Here is a 17,701-nt window from a genome sequence, read left to right on the forward strand (position 1 = left end):
GGGAGGGACTAAGTTATGTCCATAACCAGTCATAAGTCATACATAACTGTATGAAGAAGATGCATATGACAACTTATACTCATTATTTCTATAAGAGTGGATGAGCAGATGACGAAGATTAAATAACTTAATGACTAAGGAAGAATATAAGGGCTGTTGACAAATGATCACAAGATCTAGATAGACAGCCTGTGAACTGGTCTCTTGCTAATAATGAAGAAAACAAAATTGTCTACAGTATCTAAAACTATAATGGGTACATATCTGAAAACCTGATTCTTCATCTAGAGAGAAATGAGGTAAAGTATACATCAAATTCTGAATGGCCTCATCTAGAATTCACACTACAGACATATCCTCTACTCTTCTCTTTGTCTCTAGCTATAATAAAACAGCTAAGCAGAATTCAATATGAGCTCATTTAGAGGGCTCATGGTGAATATCTCTCACTATGTGTACCCATGGAGGATACCATATCAGTGAATGTAATCTAGCTTATAGCCTCATTCCAAGGAACAAGTGAGAATTCAAGGCATAAGTGTGCACCTTCTGTTAAAAATCTTCTATGAGCATCATCTTTCTTCTCCCCTTCCGTCACACATATCTCTCTGGTTCTCCTTGCTCAATAGATCAGCGACTGAATTGCAACATACCCATATATGCAATATGACCTCACCCTCCAGAGTGCACGCCTCGAATATGCTCCTTCTGCCTCCCGAGATTATCCAGATCATAGTGGATTACCTGTGGCCCCACGAAACCATATCGCTTCTCATTGCAGACCCAAAGCTCGCCAATCTCGTGACTGATAAGCAACTACGGTATCAAGACGGATGGGGCTATACCATATTGCATCGGGCCATTGATGAGAATGCTGAAGCAATCGTCAATCTCATTGCCGGACGTTGTGCTCAGGACCAGGTGGCTACTTGCCAGCGCTATACACCCTTACATCTTGCTATTTCTGAAGATCGCAACAAAATTGTTAAAATGCTTATCAATGCTGGTTTTGACTTGTCGGCCAAGGATTTAGGGGGACAAACTCCGCTTCACTGGGCCTGTTCTCAAAGCGGCAGGAACAGTAGTTTTGCTGAACTCGTCCAGCTCATGCTCGCTAAGGGGGCCGACCCTTCGATTGTCGCGAGATTCCAGGAAACACTTCTACACACTATTCTTTGGGCTGACCAGAAACCCAATCTCACCGTCGTCCAGATGGTGATCGACGCCGGGGTAGATGTCAACGCCTTGGACATTGATGGGTTTTCGCCTCTCTGGTGGTCTGTAGCCAATGGTCATGAAGATGCCTGCGAACTTCTTCTTGCTCATGGAGCAGACCCGCACATATGCACCCCCCATGGAACGATTCTACATGAGGCGGTTGCATATGAACGAGAGAACTTGGTGAAACGCGCTGTGGAGCTCGGTGTTGATCTATCCGTGCGGGACCACGAAGCAGAGACCGCATTGATGGTAGCTACTTGTTATGGGACCGACAACATTGCTCAGATACTCAGGGATGCACACCGTTGCAACCCGGTCGTCTAGACTAGGGCAAGTTTGGAGTAGAGACACAGACCGGAGTTCACATGGATTTACGAGATGCTTTATCCGCTTGAGGACTTCAGCAACTTAGTTTTGATGGTGGAGCTGCAGCGGTGGTAATACTGACTAGATACATTTCTGTTATTGGTATGCATCCGCAGCTCACTGAAGATACTCTGTGAGAAAGTTCGGGGCTGGGAAATCTTTGGTCTCCGGGTCTTCGCTACATCTAATATAACCCAAGGAAAATATGAGATAACCTGTGAGAAAGTTCGGAGCTGGGAGATTTTCAACGATGTCTTCATTTCTGGTAAACTAGAAGTACGCAAGCCCACGCGAGCTTTATACGAGCAAGTCCTCAAAGCTGCTGGACTTCCGGCCCAATCTACCGTATTCGATGAGGACCGGACTGAGAATGTCATTAGCGCCCAGTGCCTCGGCATGCATGGAGTGTTTTTGAAAATACTGATAGCCTACTCCAGAAATTGTACAATCTGTTTGGGGAGCCCGTACAAAGAGATGAGGCATGGCTTCGCAGCCACGCGAAGGGTATGTGGTGCGTTAGCGATGCAGGGGTCGAGATCCGAGACCAACTCCAACAGCTGCTTCTGTTGCATCTCACAGGCGATGGGTGAGTCGAGAGCTCTCAGGGGAACCGTCCATTAACCCATCAACCCGCCTTTACTAATGAAGTTCAGGGACCGTGTCTGTATTGGCCAGCCTAATCCCCCGAACGTCGCTGGAAGGTGTTTGACTACGGGCCACCGGTGCTATCAACAAATACATATCCGGACGATCTGGACACTGCGGCTCTCGCTCTGATGACACTTGATGTTGCTGAGGAGATTATACATAAGACTATGGATGACATGTTGTATTATCTGAATCCGGATGGTCTGGTATACGTGAGTGACCCTCAGACGAACGCAGTCGCTGGGACACACTGAAATTCCTTGTTGCTCAGTCATACTTCGACTCCACCCGGCCGTATATCGACCCCTTCATCTCAGTCAACATGTTCCGCCTTTTCTATCGCAATGGTCGGGCAGTAATCTGATAGCTACTTGTCGCTTTATGGAGGACATGCTGCGAACGCGTGCATATGAGCATGGTTCTCGCTACTACCACCTCTCAGATTTCCTCCCGTATTATCTCAGCGATATGTGTGTCCACAACAGAGGGGAGCAGGACCTCCATGCCCTGGACGGTCTCTTGCGCCAGCATCTCCAGGAGCGCATAAGGCTCCACTATAGACGCACCTAGCGCTGCTCTTCGTCTAATATCCTCTAACAACATGGAGATAAGCAACATCCAAGATAAGAGGATTCTGCCCAGGTCGCAGCAACCTGACGGTAGATGGACGGGAGGGATGTATCGTTTGGGGGGCAGGATCCTTTCCAGCAGCGACGATTTAACAACCGCTTTGGCCGTGGCGGCATTGCGTGGCGCCACGTAGGTATATGAATTATGAACCCTGACTTGCTAGGACTCCCGCTACCCACCTCCATGTTTGATTACAGACTGGGACTTGCAGAAGACTAAGGAGGATGCAACCGTCAATGCCAGGTGATGGAAAATTAAGACAAAGAGGTCAGTGTCTTAAATCATACGATATAGTGGCTGCAAGTCGTCAAAATTGAGACTTTGAGTTAGCTAGAAATGTGTTACAGGACGAAAACTATGGTCTGTATGAATACCATGGAGGGTGTCCCACTTATAGTTCTGAGTAGTGATTGTCTTGTCGCCAACTACTTGACGACAGCCGCACTCCAATCCATGGCCTCCGTTGCAGAAACAGTAGTAACAGGATCCACAGAGTGATTGATGAAATATTGCAGAATTGGGTTGCCCCGTGAACCTCCTATTTTCATTTTATCGACTGAACAACTAAATCATCCCGACTTTCTTACAAGCTCAGCGAGTGCCAAGTGAAGAGCCAAGCAGAGTCATTTCTGCTGACACTGGTCATGATTGGGTAAGACGATACTCGGTCTCAGGTAAATATCCAGACTCGTGGCATCCTGCATGTTTTATATGCTCTGTCTCTCCGCAATGGTTTTTCTTCAGAATCTACGCGCTTTATTCCTGAAGGAAACCATCTTTGCCACTAGTGCCATTGACGTTAATCAGATTTAGCTTCCATCAGAATGCCTTGGACCTTGGTCAAGACTACATGACTAACGCGATGTCTCGATACGTGGAAGCTACTGCGACAGGATAGTCAAAGGCGAAGAAACAGGAATATCAAATTCACGCATTCTACAAATGTATAGTCTCGTCATGATACAAGGCCTCCAAGGACGCAGATCCTACGGAGTATAATCTACACAGGCAATAGGAGGAGACGGACAAACTACACCAGTAGACCTAGTCCTATGTCGATCACATCTTCTTGAGGTAATATCTTCTGCACGGGATAATGCCGTCAGGAGACATGCTCGAGCACTGTAGCCATCAAATATACCAATCAACTCGGCCCGCGTGAGACACGCTGCAGGTGGTTATATTAGGGCGGCAGTCGGATGCTATCCCGAGCTCAATTGAGTAAGGAGATAGTCCACCACACTGGATGGGCTCAGCTCATGATGCTGTCTACATCCGCTATGGGTTAATAGCTCCGTGACGAAGGTGAGCAAGACATCTGCGTAAAACCAACTAATTTGAAGCCTCGATACCCTCCAAATGTCGCTGTACCCAGTCCCGGTTGACTACTCAGATCAAACGAAAGTACAAGAATAGATGAACATAATGTATCCATACTCTCTAATCCTGAGTAGCTGGAGGGTGCCAACATAAAACCACACGACAAAAGGTGTCCAGGACCACCATTTCTAGCTCGTAGAAATGGTAGAGTGCAGCGTATGCCAAACCAAGTGGCAGAGAATATGACAGCCATAACCAATAGGAAGCATTCGGCTCATATTCTCTTCGGGTAAATGAGTACCGAGTATCCGTACTCCGTAAGTACTTTCACTGTCAGTTATTCGGCAAATTGATCCTTCCTCGAGTCAAAGAACAGACTACGTCCGGGCTAAGTCCGCCGGGGGGATAGCTGTTCTGGGGCAGATGAAACACAAGAGTCTCTTGGCAGGCGTCGGGGGGCTTGGCACGGAAATATTTGCTTCATTGGTGTGATTCATGACTTATTGAATGGATCATCTAGGTAATGCCAAGATCCTGCTTGACTTGTTCTTATCAACTGTCTCACTTGACCGCTATGAAAACAATCTCTTTGTGACCGGGCTGCCTGGTGTTCCAGCTACTACGGAGTATAACTAAGTCGAGTATCCATTGTATACTTGTATATGCTATGTGATCTCGAAGAGAAACCAAGCTACAGGCGAGAATCTCGGAATCACATCCCGTACAGGGAGGGTCCGCTGCTCCACAGCCCCTGCACTAGAACCGTCCAGAGTATGCGCCAGTGAAACAACATCCGACCGCAGGAGATTATAAGGGCGCCAAGCATATCATACTCCGATATTGGCTTTCTGGGTTTGACGGAGCGAAATCCCGTTGTTGTCGCTGCTGTCGACCAGGAATTGCATGCTGCACCTTTGCCCTGCATAGATACTCCACGTCTCTTGCATATTTCCCCGACTTTCCAAGAGTTGGGGAGAGTGTTGCAGTATCTCCCTGGCAAAAAGTTGCATAACAGTCTCCAGTGATCGTCTTCAAACCCTGCATAATACGAGTCAGAATCAATATGCTCCACCAATGAGCAGCTTTCGGGTTTTGAGTCCTCCAACCGTGCGAGACTAATAGACATTAACGCTGTCTATATGGGTCCCTGGTTCATTAATCACAGGCAATACGGGTCCCTGACCCCCCTGACTCAGGTGACGGTTCCCAACTGATTTTCCGCTGGTAAACGCCATGAGTGCTTGGCGTCATGGATCAGGGCTTTCGGAATGTTGCTGTTAATGGCGGAAATGGGGTTCATCACCGCCGTTTCACTTTAATATTTGCTTCATTAAATGTAGAGAACCGGTATCGCAGTGAGACATACCAAGAATGCCATATTGCATTGCTTTCGGGATATCCTCAGTCCTGACAGTATAAATTCAGCTCCTTTGCCACCGTTGTCCTCCTCATCACCACGCTCATCTCATTAACACTCCAGCCAAGCAAATCCTCAGACTCAATCAATCAATCAATCAGTCAAAATGTATCAGCCTCTTCTTCTCCTCCCTCTCCTCCTCACCTCGGCTCTTGCCACCCCCCATGATCCCACCACCCACCAGGCCCTGGACAAGCGCGCCTCCTTCCCCATCCCCGCCTCGAAGGGCAGCGTGACCTACTCTGCCGCCAAGCCCGTCAGCGGCGTCTTCGACGGCGGTATGAAGACCTACGGCCGTGGCGTCAAGTGCTCCGGCCAGAAGGAAGGCGGCGATAAGGACGCCGTCTTCATCCTCGAGGACGGCGCCACCCTCAAGAACGCCATTATCGGCGCCGACCAGATCGAGGGTGTCCACTGCAAGGGCTCCTGCACCATCCAGAACGTTTGGTGGACTGATGTCTGCGAGGGTATGCTCTCTTTCCCATTCTCTAGCATCCACAATCTTACACGTTCCCGCTAATTCAATCTAGATGCCCTCACCCTCAAGGGCAGCGGCAGCGGCACCCACCGCATCATCGGCGGCGGCGCCCGCAACGCCGACGACAAGGTCATCCAGCACAACTCCGGCGGCAAGGTGACCATCCAGGACTTCACCGTGCAGAACTTCGGCAAGCTGTACCGCGCCTGCGGCAACTGCAGCAAGCAGTTCAAGCGCACCGTCGAGATCAGCGGCGTCAAGGCCTCCAGTGGCAAGGCGCTCGTCGGCATCAACTCCAACTATGGCGATACCGCGACTATCTCTGGCTGCGCCAGCAGCGTCAAGGAGATCTGTGTTGAGTATGAGGGTACCGACAACAACGACAAGGAGCCTAAGAAGAAGGGCTCCGGTCCTAGCAATGCTTGCAAGTATACCGAGCCTTTGGCTAAGTGCTAAGCGGCTGCGTTTTTTTCGGTCTGAGGGAAGCGGATGAGTTGGTTGACTGTTTCGTGGCATTGTTTGTGTATATACGCAGTATCACCTAGATAATAACATCCTCTAACTTGGATTTGTACCACAAAGGGTCTTGCGTGTGTCTCTAAGCGTACTGTTCTTGACATACTACGGTCGCGTCCGAGGATTCGCAGCAGACAGCCACTTCGGCAGGGAGATAGACTGGAGGAAGCCAATAATCTCAAGCATGTATTATGTTGTTCCAAATGGACCTCCGTCGTATATGCAGCCAAGCAGATAGGCGAATGTAGGCGGATTGAATCAGTAATATGATTCCGGAAAACCGTCGCGGTATGATGCTTCGGCAGCTTGAATAAAGGCGTGTTTCATTTATAGAAGAAATGCTGTATCTTCAAGCAAGGACGCTCGATGCTCGACGCTCGACCGCTGATGAGAAGAGTGGCTGGTTGCATCTTTGGCCTGGGCGATCATCCGGTCATCATCTGCATCTAGATTATACTGGCGTATGTAGGTCAGTGGAAACATGCGCAGGCCTGCTAGATCGAGTTCTTTTATCGAACGAGCATCCTTCGTAGGTTTGGTCTTCAATCGACATCCCCTGGCGTATATGCCATCGAAGGCGTTAAGCTCTTGCAAGAGCTTCAAGACCGCCGAGCCGTCTTAGCGCGCCAGGATAAACAACTCGCCTTACTCCGTCAAGTGGCTCGACTGTAATCCGTTTGTATCTTCGACAGCTAGAACTGATGCACATTTGCTGTTCGAGCAGTTCCCTTGCAGATGGGATGGAGATCCGCGCTGAGAAACATGAACTTATCGCAGAGCTGATGACCTTGTTGCATAACTTACCAGCTCTTGTGGGGTCTTATTGTCAGATTTCTGGTTTAGGAGTATGAAGGAAATGGAGTTACTCGTATCCTCATGTCAGTGAAGGGACAAGAGGCTCAGAGAATCAGGAATTTGAGCGATGCCACAACACTGAATGTCGGAGCCTAACGCTAAACAGCGACATAGTCTGCTGGATAGTTGGGGTCAGACCCTCACTGCCGCTGCAGAGACCTGGGCTGAGACATCCGTAAGGTATAGCCCCAGTTACTGACATCCGGCCCTCGCGGAGAGACAATGATCTCGCTGACATCGCTCTGAAACCAGTGAAGTTGCATATTGCATTCCAGGGCTTCGGCGAATACGTACGTAATTCAGAAATTTGAAGCCACACTGACTCGTTCCCCTGTATGATATGCTTGTAGCCAAAGCTTTGCGATGTTGCGCCTGCAGCTGGATCTCTTGACCGCTATACAACTGACAGCATGAGGGATTAGATTAGCTTTGAGCTAGTATTTGTAATTCGCCATACCATACCTAAGCGAGTCCTACCGCGAGATGTGCATTGACGTCTTGACTTCTCCGGGAATGAGGCTGGTTGCGATGCGAAGCTATGCTCCACGCGACTCGGTCACGACAAGATCCTTCGAGGATGACAGCAGGAGAGAATAAATGCTATTCGACAATGGATTCTGTCATGGCTGAATAGCATTTCAGACACGAGGATCTGTGAGAGGGCCGAGGTCACAAATATGGTAATCTTACCCCTTGCTGGCCCATTCCCAGTCGAATCGCTTGGGCCAGCAGCCAGCGAGCATCCCCTTGCTTCATCACATGTCCTAAAGTCGTGTTCAGAAGCTTCTTGGTGCTTTTCCTAAAATCGATAGGTTCTACACCGCATTCTTCAACAGCCGAAGAATGTACCACTGCCCCAGGTCTTCCGACGATTAGTGCGCGGGGTGCGTTTATGGCTTCACGGCATTTCTCACCCGAGAATGACACCCTCGTTACTAGCCAGGGACAGAGTAAGACAAGGCTTGCATGAGGAATGATGAGAGTCTCGTCCAAGTCAATCTCGAGGATGGCAGGTGCCAATGACATAATGCGTCGACTCCCTCGAGCATGGTATAAAGAGAGGATGCATCCACGACCAGAACATCTTCCTCCAACACGCACAATCACACTGCCAATCACAGTCACAGACTTAATCAACCAATTACTACCAGCAAAATGCTCTCCCGCACCATCCTCGCCGCCCTCGTCAGCGCCGCCTGCTTCGCGACCGTCAACGCGCAGGACTGCAGCGCTAACAACGAGAAATGCTGCCAGCAGGTCCAGGACCCGGATAACCTTAATGCCGATCAATTGAGCCTGCTCCGACTGTTGAACATAAACGTTAATGCCTTGACCGGCGCCGTCGGTCTGAGTTGTAAGTTCCCTGACTGAACTCTATCTTGCTCTGCTTTGCTAACGGAACCAGGCACCAATGTTGTCGGCGAGAGCTGCAGTGCGAATAGTGCTTGCTGCACTGGCAATACCTACTACGTAAGTGGCCAAAACAAAACTTTCGTCGGACGGGATACTTACTTGAGGTTTAGGGCGGAATCGTTGTTCTTGGCTGCTCCCCGATCCAGCTGTAGGTGGTGTCTGCGGAAGATCCTGGTATCTGGAGAAGGGAGATGCTGGAATGGTGGATTGGTCAGGTCTACTCCGTAGTTTCAGGATCAGTTATGGTTAGTAGTTAGGAGACGAGTAGTAAATCAATGAAAAACCGTGCTCACTTGTTGGGCCAATGAGAGGGTCTTTCGTAGGAACTCCGGGATGATCTATCCAAGTAACCTACCTAAACCCACGATCGATTCATTCTCCGGCTACCCCTGGTCAAAGCTTGGACACAACTAAATCTAGAACGAATCGGCGTGGCCAGAACCGTCGAGCGGAGACAGACTGACAGCTCATCTGATTGGGTTCAAAGAGATGCAATCGTCATAACGAGATATGCCCTACCCAGAGGGGGATAAAATCAGCTGATGCTCCGATACCACCTGGGCAGACTTCATATTTGATCCGCAGAATCATGCTGACAAGACCAACTACTAGTTCTATCGTCTTGTACCGTTCTGTATCGTGCAGTTATGGACAACATGGCAAAAGCGGACGCAGTTCACTCGGTATGTAGCAACAGCCTTAGAGTTTGCGGATTCGCCACACCCCACCGTCACCAGTACTTCCGCACCTAAGTGCGATGAATTGACATTAACAAAGCCTGTTAGTACCTCTGTCCACAGGAAAACACCGTGATCATCCAGCCTGAAGATGATATCACGCATGTCGGGACGGCAAGCTCGGGGACGAAGACTATGAAGCCTGCGCGGGGGGTTGTGTTGGCGGTTGGCACGACCAAGGCGCTGGGGAACGGGGGGAGGCATGCGATGGATGTCCGGCTGGGGGATTTGGTTATCTATACCAAGGTGAGATTTCTTTTGCTCAAACAAGCTTCTGGAGAGGTTTCGCAGATGATGCTGATGATGGGTAGGGAAAGGGGAAACAGGTGAGGGTTGATAATGATGAGTATTTGCTTCTTGATCGAGACGAGTGAGTGTCCTCTGCTGTCCTCTGTTAATTCTGATCTAGTCTAATGTGAGCAGGATTCTGGCTGTTGCCGATTGATTGATATGATATGATATGATATGATATGAGTGTATGATCGATCTCTTGATTTGTTTACGATAGCTGTACATTAAATGATACCTATACTCTATCCAAACATTCATGACAGAGCATCAGCTACAAGATAGATATAGAAGAACTGCTAACCAGACAACTTAATAACCCCTTCCACCATCTCAACCAATCCCTCCGCCACAACCTCCAAGCTCTCCCTCTCAAACACCTCCCAACATCCCTCCCCCTCAAGCACACCACAATACGCCCCCCGAAACCCCGCCCTCACCGCAGCAGACACATCCCACAAATGCGCCGCCGCAAACCATTTCTCATCATCCCCCCCAATCTTCTCAATCGCAGCCCGATAAGCCCCCAATGCCGGCTTCGCAACCCTCAACCCATCACAGCTCAACACCCTCTCAACAGGCATCTCAACCCCCGCCCTTGTAAAATACCCCCGCACACGCTCCACATCCCCAGTCGTAAGACACCACACCTCAAATCCTGCGTCACGCAACTTCTCAAACGCGTTCACCAGCTCTGGACGAAGCTGCAAAGACGCATAGCCGGCTATACATGCATCTCGCTCCTCATCTGTAAAGACACTGCGTGGATCCGGCACACCAGCCATGAAGAGACTGCGGTAGAAGAGCGCGCGCATGACGTCTTTATAGGGGCGGTAGGACTCGGAAATAGACAAGAAGGTGAATTCGAGTTCCGCGGCGGTCATCCATGTGTAGCCGAAGTGCTTGGGGGTGATATTGTAGGTGGAGAGTTTTGGGCCAATTGTGGCCGCGATGGAGGCGAAGTAGGCGTCGAAGGAGACGCAGGTGCCGACGACGTCGAAGATGATGTGTTTTCCCATTATTCCTGGTAATTGTGATGTCGATTGTAGTTAATTCAATGCATTTGTTTCAATCTATTTGGGAGAAGTGATGAGTGAGGGGTGGGTTGTTTATGTGGACTCGATTGATGTGGGGATGCGGAGTAAATAGTGATGATGGTTCATGGACCGGAGCACATCCGGCGGATGAGAGATTAACATGTTCTGGCTCTGGCAATCTGGCTTATCATGTCGAGCTGGATATAGTGTACTGATCAGATGCGTTCCGGTCCACATCGGAGCATTATCGGAGATTACTTTGATATATGTAGCTTATCATGGAATACAATCTCGCAGGATCAGTTTGTAATCCTAACACGTGCATCAGATTGAAGACTATGACCATAAAATATTCAAGCGCCTCCACCAGGTCCTCCTCTTTGGCTCTGGCTCGGGCTCCTCCCGGTACACCTGGATAAACGGCCGGATGGGAAGATCCTCCAGCGGAACAATGGCCGTCCTCCCCCACAGCTTATACCCGAAATACAATACCAGAATGATCGGAATGTTCAAATACGACGAGACAAACGTCTCTGTATCCCAGTGCCCCCGCATAAACGTGCTATACCCTCCAGTAAACAATAAAAGTGTAAACAATACCAGCGCAAACCACGTCAGGTACGGCTGCAGCGGCGCCGCCCACGGTAGCTCTCTGTGCCGGTCGATTCCCTGCTTCCGGCACCCGTACTGGAACCGTAGGTAGATGATGCAGATACACATCCAGTTCACGAGAGTTGAAATGGAGACGATGTCCTGCAGCCAGGTGAAAGCAGTGCTGGCCGAGTCCGACAGCGTCATGTAGCCCAGGCCCATAAAGACGCCGATCAGGGCGACAGCCACATACGGCGCCCCGAACCGGTTGACTCTAGTAAAGAGTTTAGGTGCGTGTCCGTGCATGGCCAGCCCGAAGAGGATGCGAGTGCCGCCCAGCATATTGGAATTCCCTGCGGACCAGGCAGACGTCAACACCGCCGCGTTAATAATAGACGGGACGGCCTGGATGCCTGCGCGCCGGGCGGCAATGACAAATGGCGACTGGGATGCATTGCCGGTAGACCGAAGCAGGCTGGGGTCATTGGAGGGGACGACCATGCCGACCATAAAGATAGACAGAATATAAAACAGAAACACACGCGCGAAGATCCGTCGCGCCGCTTTGGGGATGGCCTGCCGCGGACACCGGGTCTCCGCCGCCGCGACGGTGATGTTCTCCATCCCCGAGTATGCGTACAGCGCGTTGTTGAGCGTCGTCCAGAACCCCAGGAACTGGCCCCATGAGCCCGGGACGTCCAGGTACTGCACGAACGGGCCGGGATTTCGCCAGTATCTGAATCCGATGCTCTGCCCGTCCGGCCCGCCCCCGCAGGTGATCACCAGAGCCATGATATTGATCCCAATGACGAGCATGATCTTGATCATCGAGAACCCGAACTCGAGCTCCCCGTACACGCGCACAAACAGCAGTGCTGTCGCCAGCATCAGCACCCCAAACACTGTGATCCAGATCGCATTGTTGACCGTCACCCAGAACTCGACGACGACGGCCGCTGCGGAGAGCTCCGCGGGGATCGAGACCAGGTACGAGTAGACCTGGTTCCAGCCGTTTGCAAAGGCGAGTGCCGGGTCGAAGAAGAGCATGGCGTAGCGGACCACGCCTCCGTTCAGCGGAACCAGAGCCCCCATCTCGCCGACGGCAAACACAACGGTTGAGCCGGCCAGGCCGACGATGGTGTACCCTAGTAGGGCTCCAAGAGGCCCCGAGCGGGCAATGGCACGCCCAGAGCCGAGGAAGAGTCCGGTGCCAATGGTCCCGGCCAGCGCAATCATCTGGATATGACGCTGGTGGAGGCCTTGTTTGACCAGGCGGATCTCGCCAAGATGATCGGCGGCGGAGTCATTGTCGGGGAGTTGTTTTTCGGTGTCATGGAGGGTGTCTTTTCCAGGCTCAGACATTATTGTTGGTATTGCTCTTTCAGGTGGCATGCTCAATTTGAAAGTAGGTTGAGGACCTTGGGATCATTGTGAACCTGTGGCCTGGCCAGTTGGTGATATTTAACCAATGTCTTATCTCTCTGCTCAAGCTCATCCGGTGATGGTTTAGCTTCGAGATTAGAGTGTGGCAGATAGCTTGCCATCTTCTTCCAATAAAGACGATGCATTTGCAATTCCTATCTCAAAGTTTTAACTTCCCCTCTTTTCGTGTAGCCACTGCAACCTTAAGCCCTTGCATCTGGGGATAGTGACACCAAGACCAACCGGAAACGGACCGGATGATGCACGGTCACATGATGATAAACCGGACTTGACCGGAGAATTGCAGATCACATAGTAAAAGATAAGACGAGATAAAGATTTATCAGCGGGGAAAATAGAGGAGAAGTGGGGCAGGTAAACCTGTGGAACATTGGGGCCTGACCGGCGTATCATCAGCAGATAGGCAACAGGTCAGACCACGTCGTCGCCAGAATAAATATATATGAGACCTCTACAGTTGTCAATCAACCATAGTGATTAAGAATATAGAAAACAAGCAATGTCTACCTTCCCCCCAAACCCACTGGCCTGCTTCTGGCAGAACAACCCCCACGAACTACACGACCATCGCTCCACCGAAGATCTCCCGACGCACAGCGATGTGGTGATCATCGGCGCCGGTTATGCGGGCGTGAGCACTGCCTGGCATTTACTACACAACCACCCCAACATCAGCTCAATTACTATCCTGGAGGCAAGAGGGGCCTGTTCTGGCGCCACCGGTCGCAATGGAGGCCATCTGCGCCCGGATCTGTACGGACATATCCCCACGTACATTGACCGTGCTGGACCGGAAGCAGCAGCGGAGATTGTCGAGTTTGAGATTGCGCATGTTCAAGCGATCAAGAAACTGGTCGAGAGCGAGCAGATCGACTGCGATTTTAGACTTACACGGACGATCGATGTATGGCGTAATGAGCAAGCGGCAGAGGGGGCGAGGAAGGTGTTTGAGCGCATGAAGGAGCATGGATTTGCGTATATGGATGATGTTGACTTTCACACAGGAAAGAATGTAGAGGGGGTATGTCTAAATCCCCGAATTATATCAATACTATCATACTAACCCCATCAGATCTGCGGCGTCAAAGGCGCCCTGGCCTGTGCCTCCTACACCGCAGCCACCATCTGGCCCTACAAGTTCATCATGCACCTTCTCGCCAAACTACTAGCGTCAGGAAAGGTCAATCTGCAAACCCACACCCCCGCGACCGCAGTGACTCCATCCACAGATGGTAAATTCACAATCGACACCCCCCGCGGCACCATGCACGCCAACAAAGTCATCCACACCTCCAACGCCTACGTCTCCTCCCTCCTCCCGCAGTACAAACACAACATCATCCCCTGCAAGGGCATCTGCTGCCGCATCGCCGTTCCAGAAGGGAAAACCGCCCCGCTGCTCACGAACTCCTACGTCGAGCGCACCAAGGACAACGTGCTGTCGTACCTAATCCCCCGCGCAGACGGGAGCATCATCGTCGGCGGCGCGTCGGCGCTCTTCAAACCTCATCGCGAACAGTGGTACAACAATACCGACGATAGCGTGCTCATCGACGCGGCCAAGGACTTCTACGACGGGTACATGCAGCGCACGTTCCGCGGGTGGGAGGAGTCCGGGGCGAGGGTGGACCAGATCTGGGTGGGGGTTATGGGTTACTCATATGACTCGAACCCACATGTCGGAGCGGTGCCGGAGAATGACGGGCAGTTTATCCTGGCGGGGTTGAATGGGCATGGGATGCCGGTTGTTTGGCTGTCGGCGGAGGGATTGGCGAGGATGGTGGGTGAGGGGGTTAGGTTTGAGGAGACGGGGGTGCCGAGGTTGTTTAAGACGACGAAGGAGAGGATTGAGAGGGCGCAAAGGGGAAAAGAAGAGGACGGGGATATCCTTGGGACGGGGTTGTTTCCTGCTACCAAGCAGTAGATGACAGTTAACCAGTTGCCAGTTGGTGCATCATATATATACTTCCTACTTTAGCTTAGCGTTAGTTGTTTATCAGTGGATCATTACCCCATGTTTATCCCCCATCTGTTATCAACTTATCTTTCCCAAACTTAAGCTTCCCCACCGGAGATAAGCCCACTTCAAGCTGCAGCCACACGCCCACACCAAAATGATAATCTTCACTGCGTCCTTATTGAGACACAACACATAAACTATTCTCTTCAATACATATTGAGATAGAAAATGAGCGCATACCCGTCACCTTTACCTCCCATCTCCAGACCGCAGTCCAGCACCGAAGCACCTGCACCCCGACTCAAACGCCGCAAAGTGACCGACGAGAGAAAGCGCACAGCCAGAGCGTAGGCCTACCTGCAGAATCAACTATGAAGTACCAAACTGACCATACAGCTGCGATCAATGCCGCCGATGGAAAGAAAAATGCGAGGGAGGAATCCCGTGCAGGAAATGCTCGCATCTTGGCCGTCCTTGTCGTGTGCGCGGTATGCCCGTATCGCAGGATATCAGGTACGTCGTCCAAGTCACTAATGATCAGTACTTTGTGCAGGCTGACATTGCTAGCGCTCGCGATGCATTTCTTGAACTGCAGGAGCGGGCCATGTATATGGAGCGGATCCTGAAACACACGTTCAAGGGGATCGCGCTAGATACAAAGAGTCTCAAGCAGATGGCGTTGTCAATTGATGAGACGGACAAAGAGACGCAGCCGGAGACTGACGAGGCCGAGTTGGCTATGGAAGAGGAGGAGTGCACGATTGATCCGGTGGAGGATACTGTTACTCGTACTTATTTTTTTCTACATTTAGATGGCGGCGCTGACTCTAGACAGACTTCTCCGGGGAATTCTCATACTGGAACTTCTCCATGCGCGTCAAGCGTCAGATCGAGGATAGGATGGCCGCTTCCACTTCCCTGAGCCAGGTACGTCTATACCATAGTTCCATCATACATACTAAGGTCTCCAGACCCACCCCTCAAACCAAATATCAAACTATCCCCGAGCAAAACAGCTCCGTTCCAGCTCGCGAACCCTCACAGCCGTCATCTCCTGCATCCCCCCTCGCTACATCGCCGAGTTCCTCATCAACATCTTCTTCAAACACGCCGTAACACACTATTTCTACGTCGACAGACCATGGCTCCTCACCAGACTCACCGCCCTCTACACCAACCCGGAACCCCTCACTAGCAAAGACGCTCCAGTCCTCAGCATCATCCTGACTGTTTTTGCCATCGGCACGCAATACGCCTACCTCGAAGCAAAGTCCGCCCCTACCTCGTCCAGCCAAAGCCAAAACTTCTCCGAGGACGAGCTGGGGACCATGTTCTACCAGGAAGCCATCCGCCTGCTACCGGAGATCATCGAGGTGTCCTCGCTGGAGAGCGTGCAGGCCTGTTTGCTGTTCGCGGCGTATGCGTTGCCAATTGATGCGGCGGGATTGGGATACGTGTATATCAACCTGACGATTCGGCTAGCGATGCAGAACGGAATGCATCGGCGGTGCGTGGGGGAGGCGTTTAGTGCGGCGATGATGGAGACGAGGAATAGGGTGTGGTGGACGGCGTATGCCATGGAGAGGTTTGTTTCATCTCTCGCTTTGTTTGCTAAATGCTGACAGAGCAGGAAAATATCTATTTTCCATGGACGGCCTCTAGGAATGCTGCAATCGGATGTCGACACGCATTTGCCGGTTAATATGGGTGAACAGGATTCAACGGCTCCATATATGCTTGCTTCTATTCATCTCACGCATCACCTGGAGGATTTCTATAAAGAAATGTGCGTCTACTCTATCAGTAAAGCGCAGACATACTGACAATCACAGATCCCTCCTCCGCACCACCCCAAAACAGGACCTCCCACTCCTACTCTCACGGCTCGCCGACAGGAAAAATGACCTGGAAAGATGGTGGTCCACACTACCCATAATCCAAAAGAACGACGCCCAGGACTCAGTCGATCGATCAACAGCCCACCTCAAGCTCGAACACTGCCTCCTCCGCATGTTCATCGGCCGCCCGTTTCTCTTCTCGCGAGGCTCGCCCTCAAACCCGACCTCCCCCGCTACTCCCCCCGCAAGCGCCGCTCAGAAGCCCAGGCCCCGTCAGGAACTCGTGACCTGCTGCATAACAGCCGCCGCCGACGCAATTTCCATCTGCAGCTCCCTCCGCGACAGTGACGGTGGCCCTGGTCTGGCGCGCGCCTCGTATATCGAATACAGCTCGTGCCGAGCAGCGCTGCTCGTGCTAATCGCGTACTCGATCCAGGATCGCTCTGATCATTTTCGCAAGGCGTTACGGATTGGGTTAGATATGATCCGGGAGATGGCGGCGAGCGGGGAGTCGGCGAGATCGGAGGTGGAGTTGATTGAGTCGTTAGAGAGGGCCCTTGTGAGACTAAGGTCGTTTGATGAGGTGGGCAAAGCAGCCTCGGACTATGAGGAGTTTAAACAGTGGGAGTCTATGTGGAAGCGGCAGAATGATGGGGATTGCAATTCCGTCGAAACGGTTGTGGGATCGATTCAAGAGCAAGGGTGGGCCACAACCGAGATGGTTCCATCAGGTATGGCAGTGAGCAATGCTAATCTGGGCTCTTTGAGGTTGTTCGATGGCGCGGCTGAATGGGCTCTGTTCGGTGGAGGAAGCGCATTGCCAAGGGAGCTGCAGCATCCGGAAATGCAGATGTTGGGGGATTTTCTGTCTCTCCATGATCCAAGATTTGACGCTGATTTGAGTCAATCATTGTGAATCAAGAGAAGGTCCTATCGTACAGCA

At 51.2% G+C, this 17,701-nt stretch overlaps 7 protein-coding genes across 7 annotated transcripts; 5 read left to right on the plus strand and 2 right to left on the minus strand.

Annotated features, from left to right (window-relative positions):
• Positions 1 to 666: 666 nt before the first annotated feature.
• On the plus strand, positions 667 to 1,545 carry ALT_9196 (ankyrin repeat domain-containing protein; the record flags this gene model as incomplete). The annotated part of the gene is made up of 1 exon (XM_033559794.2): positions 667 to 1,545. One exon carries the CDS (start codon positions 667 to 669, stop codon positions 1,543 to 1,545), a length of 879 nt encoding a protein of 292 aa, XP_033415685.2.
• Positions 1,546 to 5,708: 4,163 nt separating this feature from the next.
• On the plus strand, positions 5,709 to 6,536 carry ALT_9197 (pectate lyase; the record flags this gene model as incomplete). The annotated part of the gene is made up of 2 exons (XM_033559795.2): positions 5,709 to 6,069; positions 6,133 to 6,536. 2 exons carry the CDS (start codon positions 5,709 to 5,711, stop codon positions 6,534 to 6,536), a joined length of 765 nt encoding a protein of 254 aa, XP_033415686.2.
• A 2,070-nt stretch (positions 6,537 to 8,606) lies between these two features.
• ALT_9198 (10 kDa chaperonin) lies at positions 8,607 to 10,046 on the plus strand (the record flags this gene model as incomplete). Its single annotated transcript, XM_089600564.1, has 5 exons — positions 8,607 to 8,805; positions 8,857 to 8,921; positions 9,650 to 9,847; positions 9,913 to 9,971; positions 10,025 to 10,046. 5 exons carry the CDS (start codon positions 8,607 to 8,609, stop codon positions 10,044 to 10,046), a joined length of 543 nt encoding a protein of 180 aa, XP_089455061.1.
• Positions 10,047 to 10,188: 142 nt separating this feature from the next.
• On the minus strand, positions 10,189 to 10,908 carry ALT_9199 (putative 2-haloalkanoic acid dehalogenase; the record flags this gene model as incomplete). Its single annotated transcript, XM_033559798.2, has 1 exon — positions 10,189 to 10,908. One exon carries the CDS (start codon positions 10,906 to 10,908, stop codon positions 10,189 to 10,191), a length of 720 nt encoding a protein of 239 aa, XP_033415689.2.
• A 354-nt stretch (positions 10,909 to 11,262) lies between these two features.
• Positions 11,263 to 12,879, minus strand: ALT_9200 (aromatic amino acid and leucine permease; the record flags this gene model as incomplete). Its single annotated transcript, XM_033559799.2, has 1 exon — positions 11,263 to 12,879. One exon carries the CDS (start codon positions 12,877 to 12,879, stop codon positions 11,263 to 11,265), a length of 1,617 nt encoding a protein of 538 aa, XP_033415690.2.
• A 580-nt stretch (positions 12,880 to 13,459) lies between these two features.
• Positions 13,460 to 14,884, plus strand: ALT_9201 (NAD(P)/FAD-dependent oxidoreductase; the record flags this gene model as incomplete). The annotated part of the gene is made up of 2 exons (XM_033559800.2): positions 13,460 to 13,981; positions 14,033 to 14,884. The coding sequence occupies 2 exons, from the start codon at positions 13,460 to 13,462 to the stop codon at positions 14,882 to 14,884; spliced, it is 1,374 nt and encodes a 457-aa protein (XP_033415691.2).
• Positions 14,885 to 15,291: 407 nt separating this feature from the next.
• On the plus strand, positions 15,292 to 17,674 carry ALT_9202 (transcription factor domain-containing protein; the record flags this gene model as incomplete). The annotated part of the gene is made up of 6 exons (XM_033559801.2): positions 15,292 to 15,408; positions 15,474 to 15,708; positions 15,756 to 15,847; positions 15,892 to 16,505; positions 16,551 to 16,706; positions 16,753 to 17,674. 6 exons carry the CDS (start codon positions 15,292 to 15,294, stop codon positions 17,672 to 17,674), a joined length of 2,136 nt encoding a protein of 711 aa, XP_033415692.2.
• Positions 17,675 to 17,701: the final 27 nt, after the last annotated feature.

This window comes from Aspergillus lentulus, assembly GCF_001445615.1.
Source record: "Aspergillus lentulus DNA, contig: Alt17, strain: IFM 54703, whole genome shotgun sequence".
Taxonomy (NCBI): domain Eukaryota; kingdom Fungi; phylum Ascomycota; class Eurotiomycetes; order Eurotiales; family Aspergillaceae; genus Aspergillus; species Aspergillus lentulus.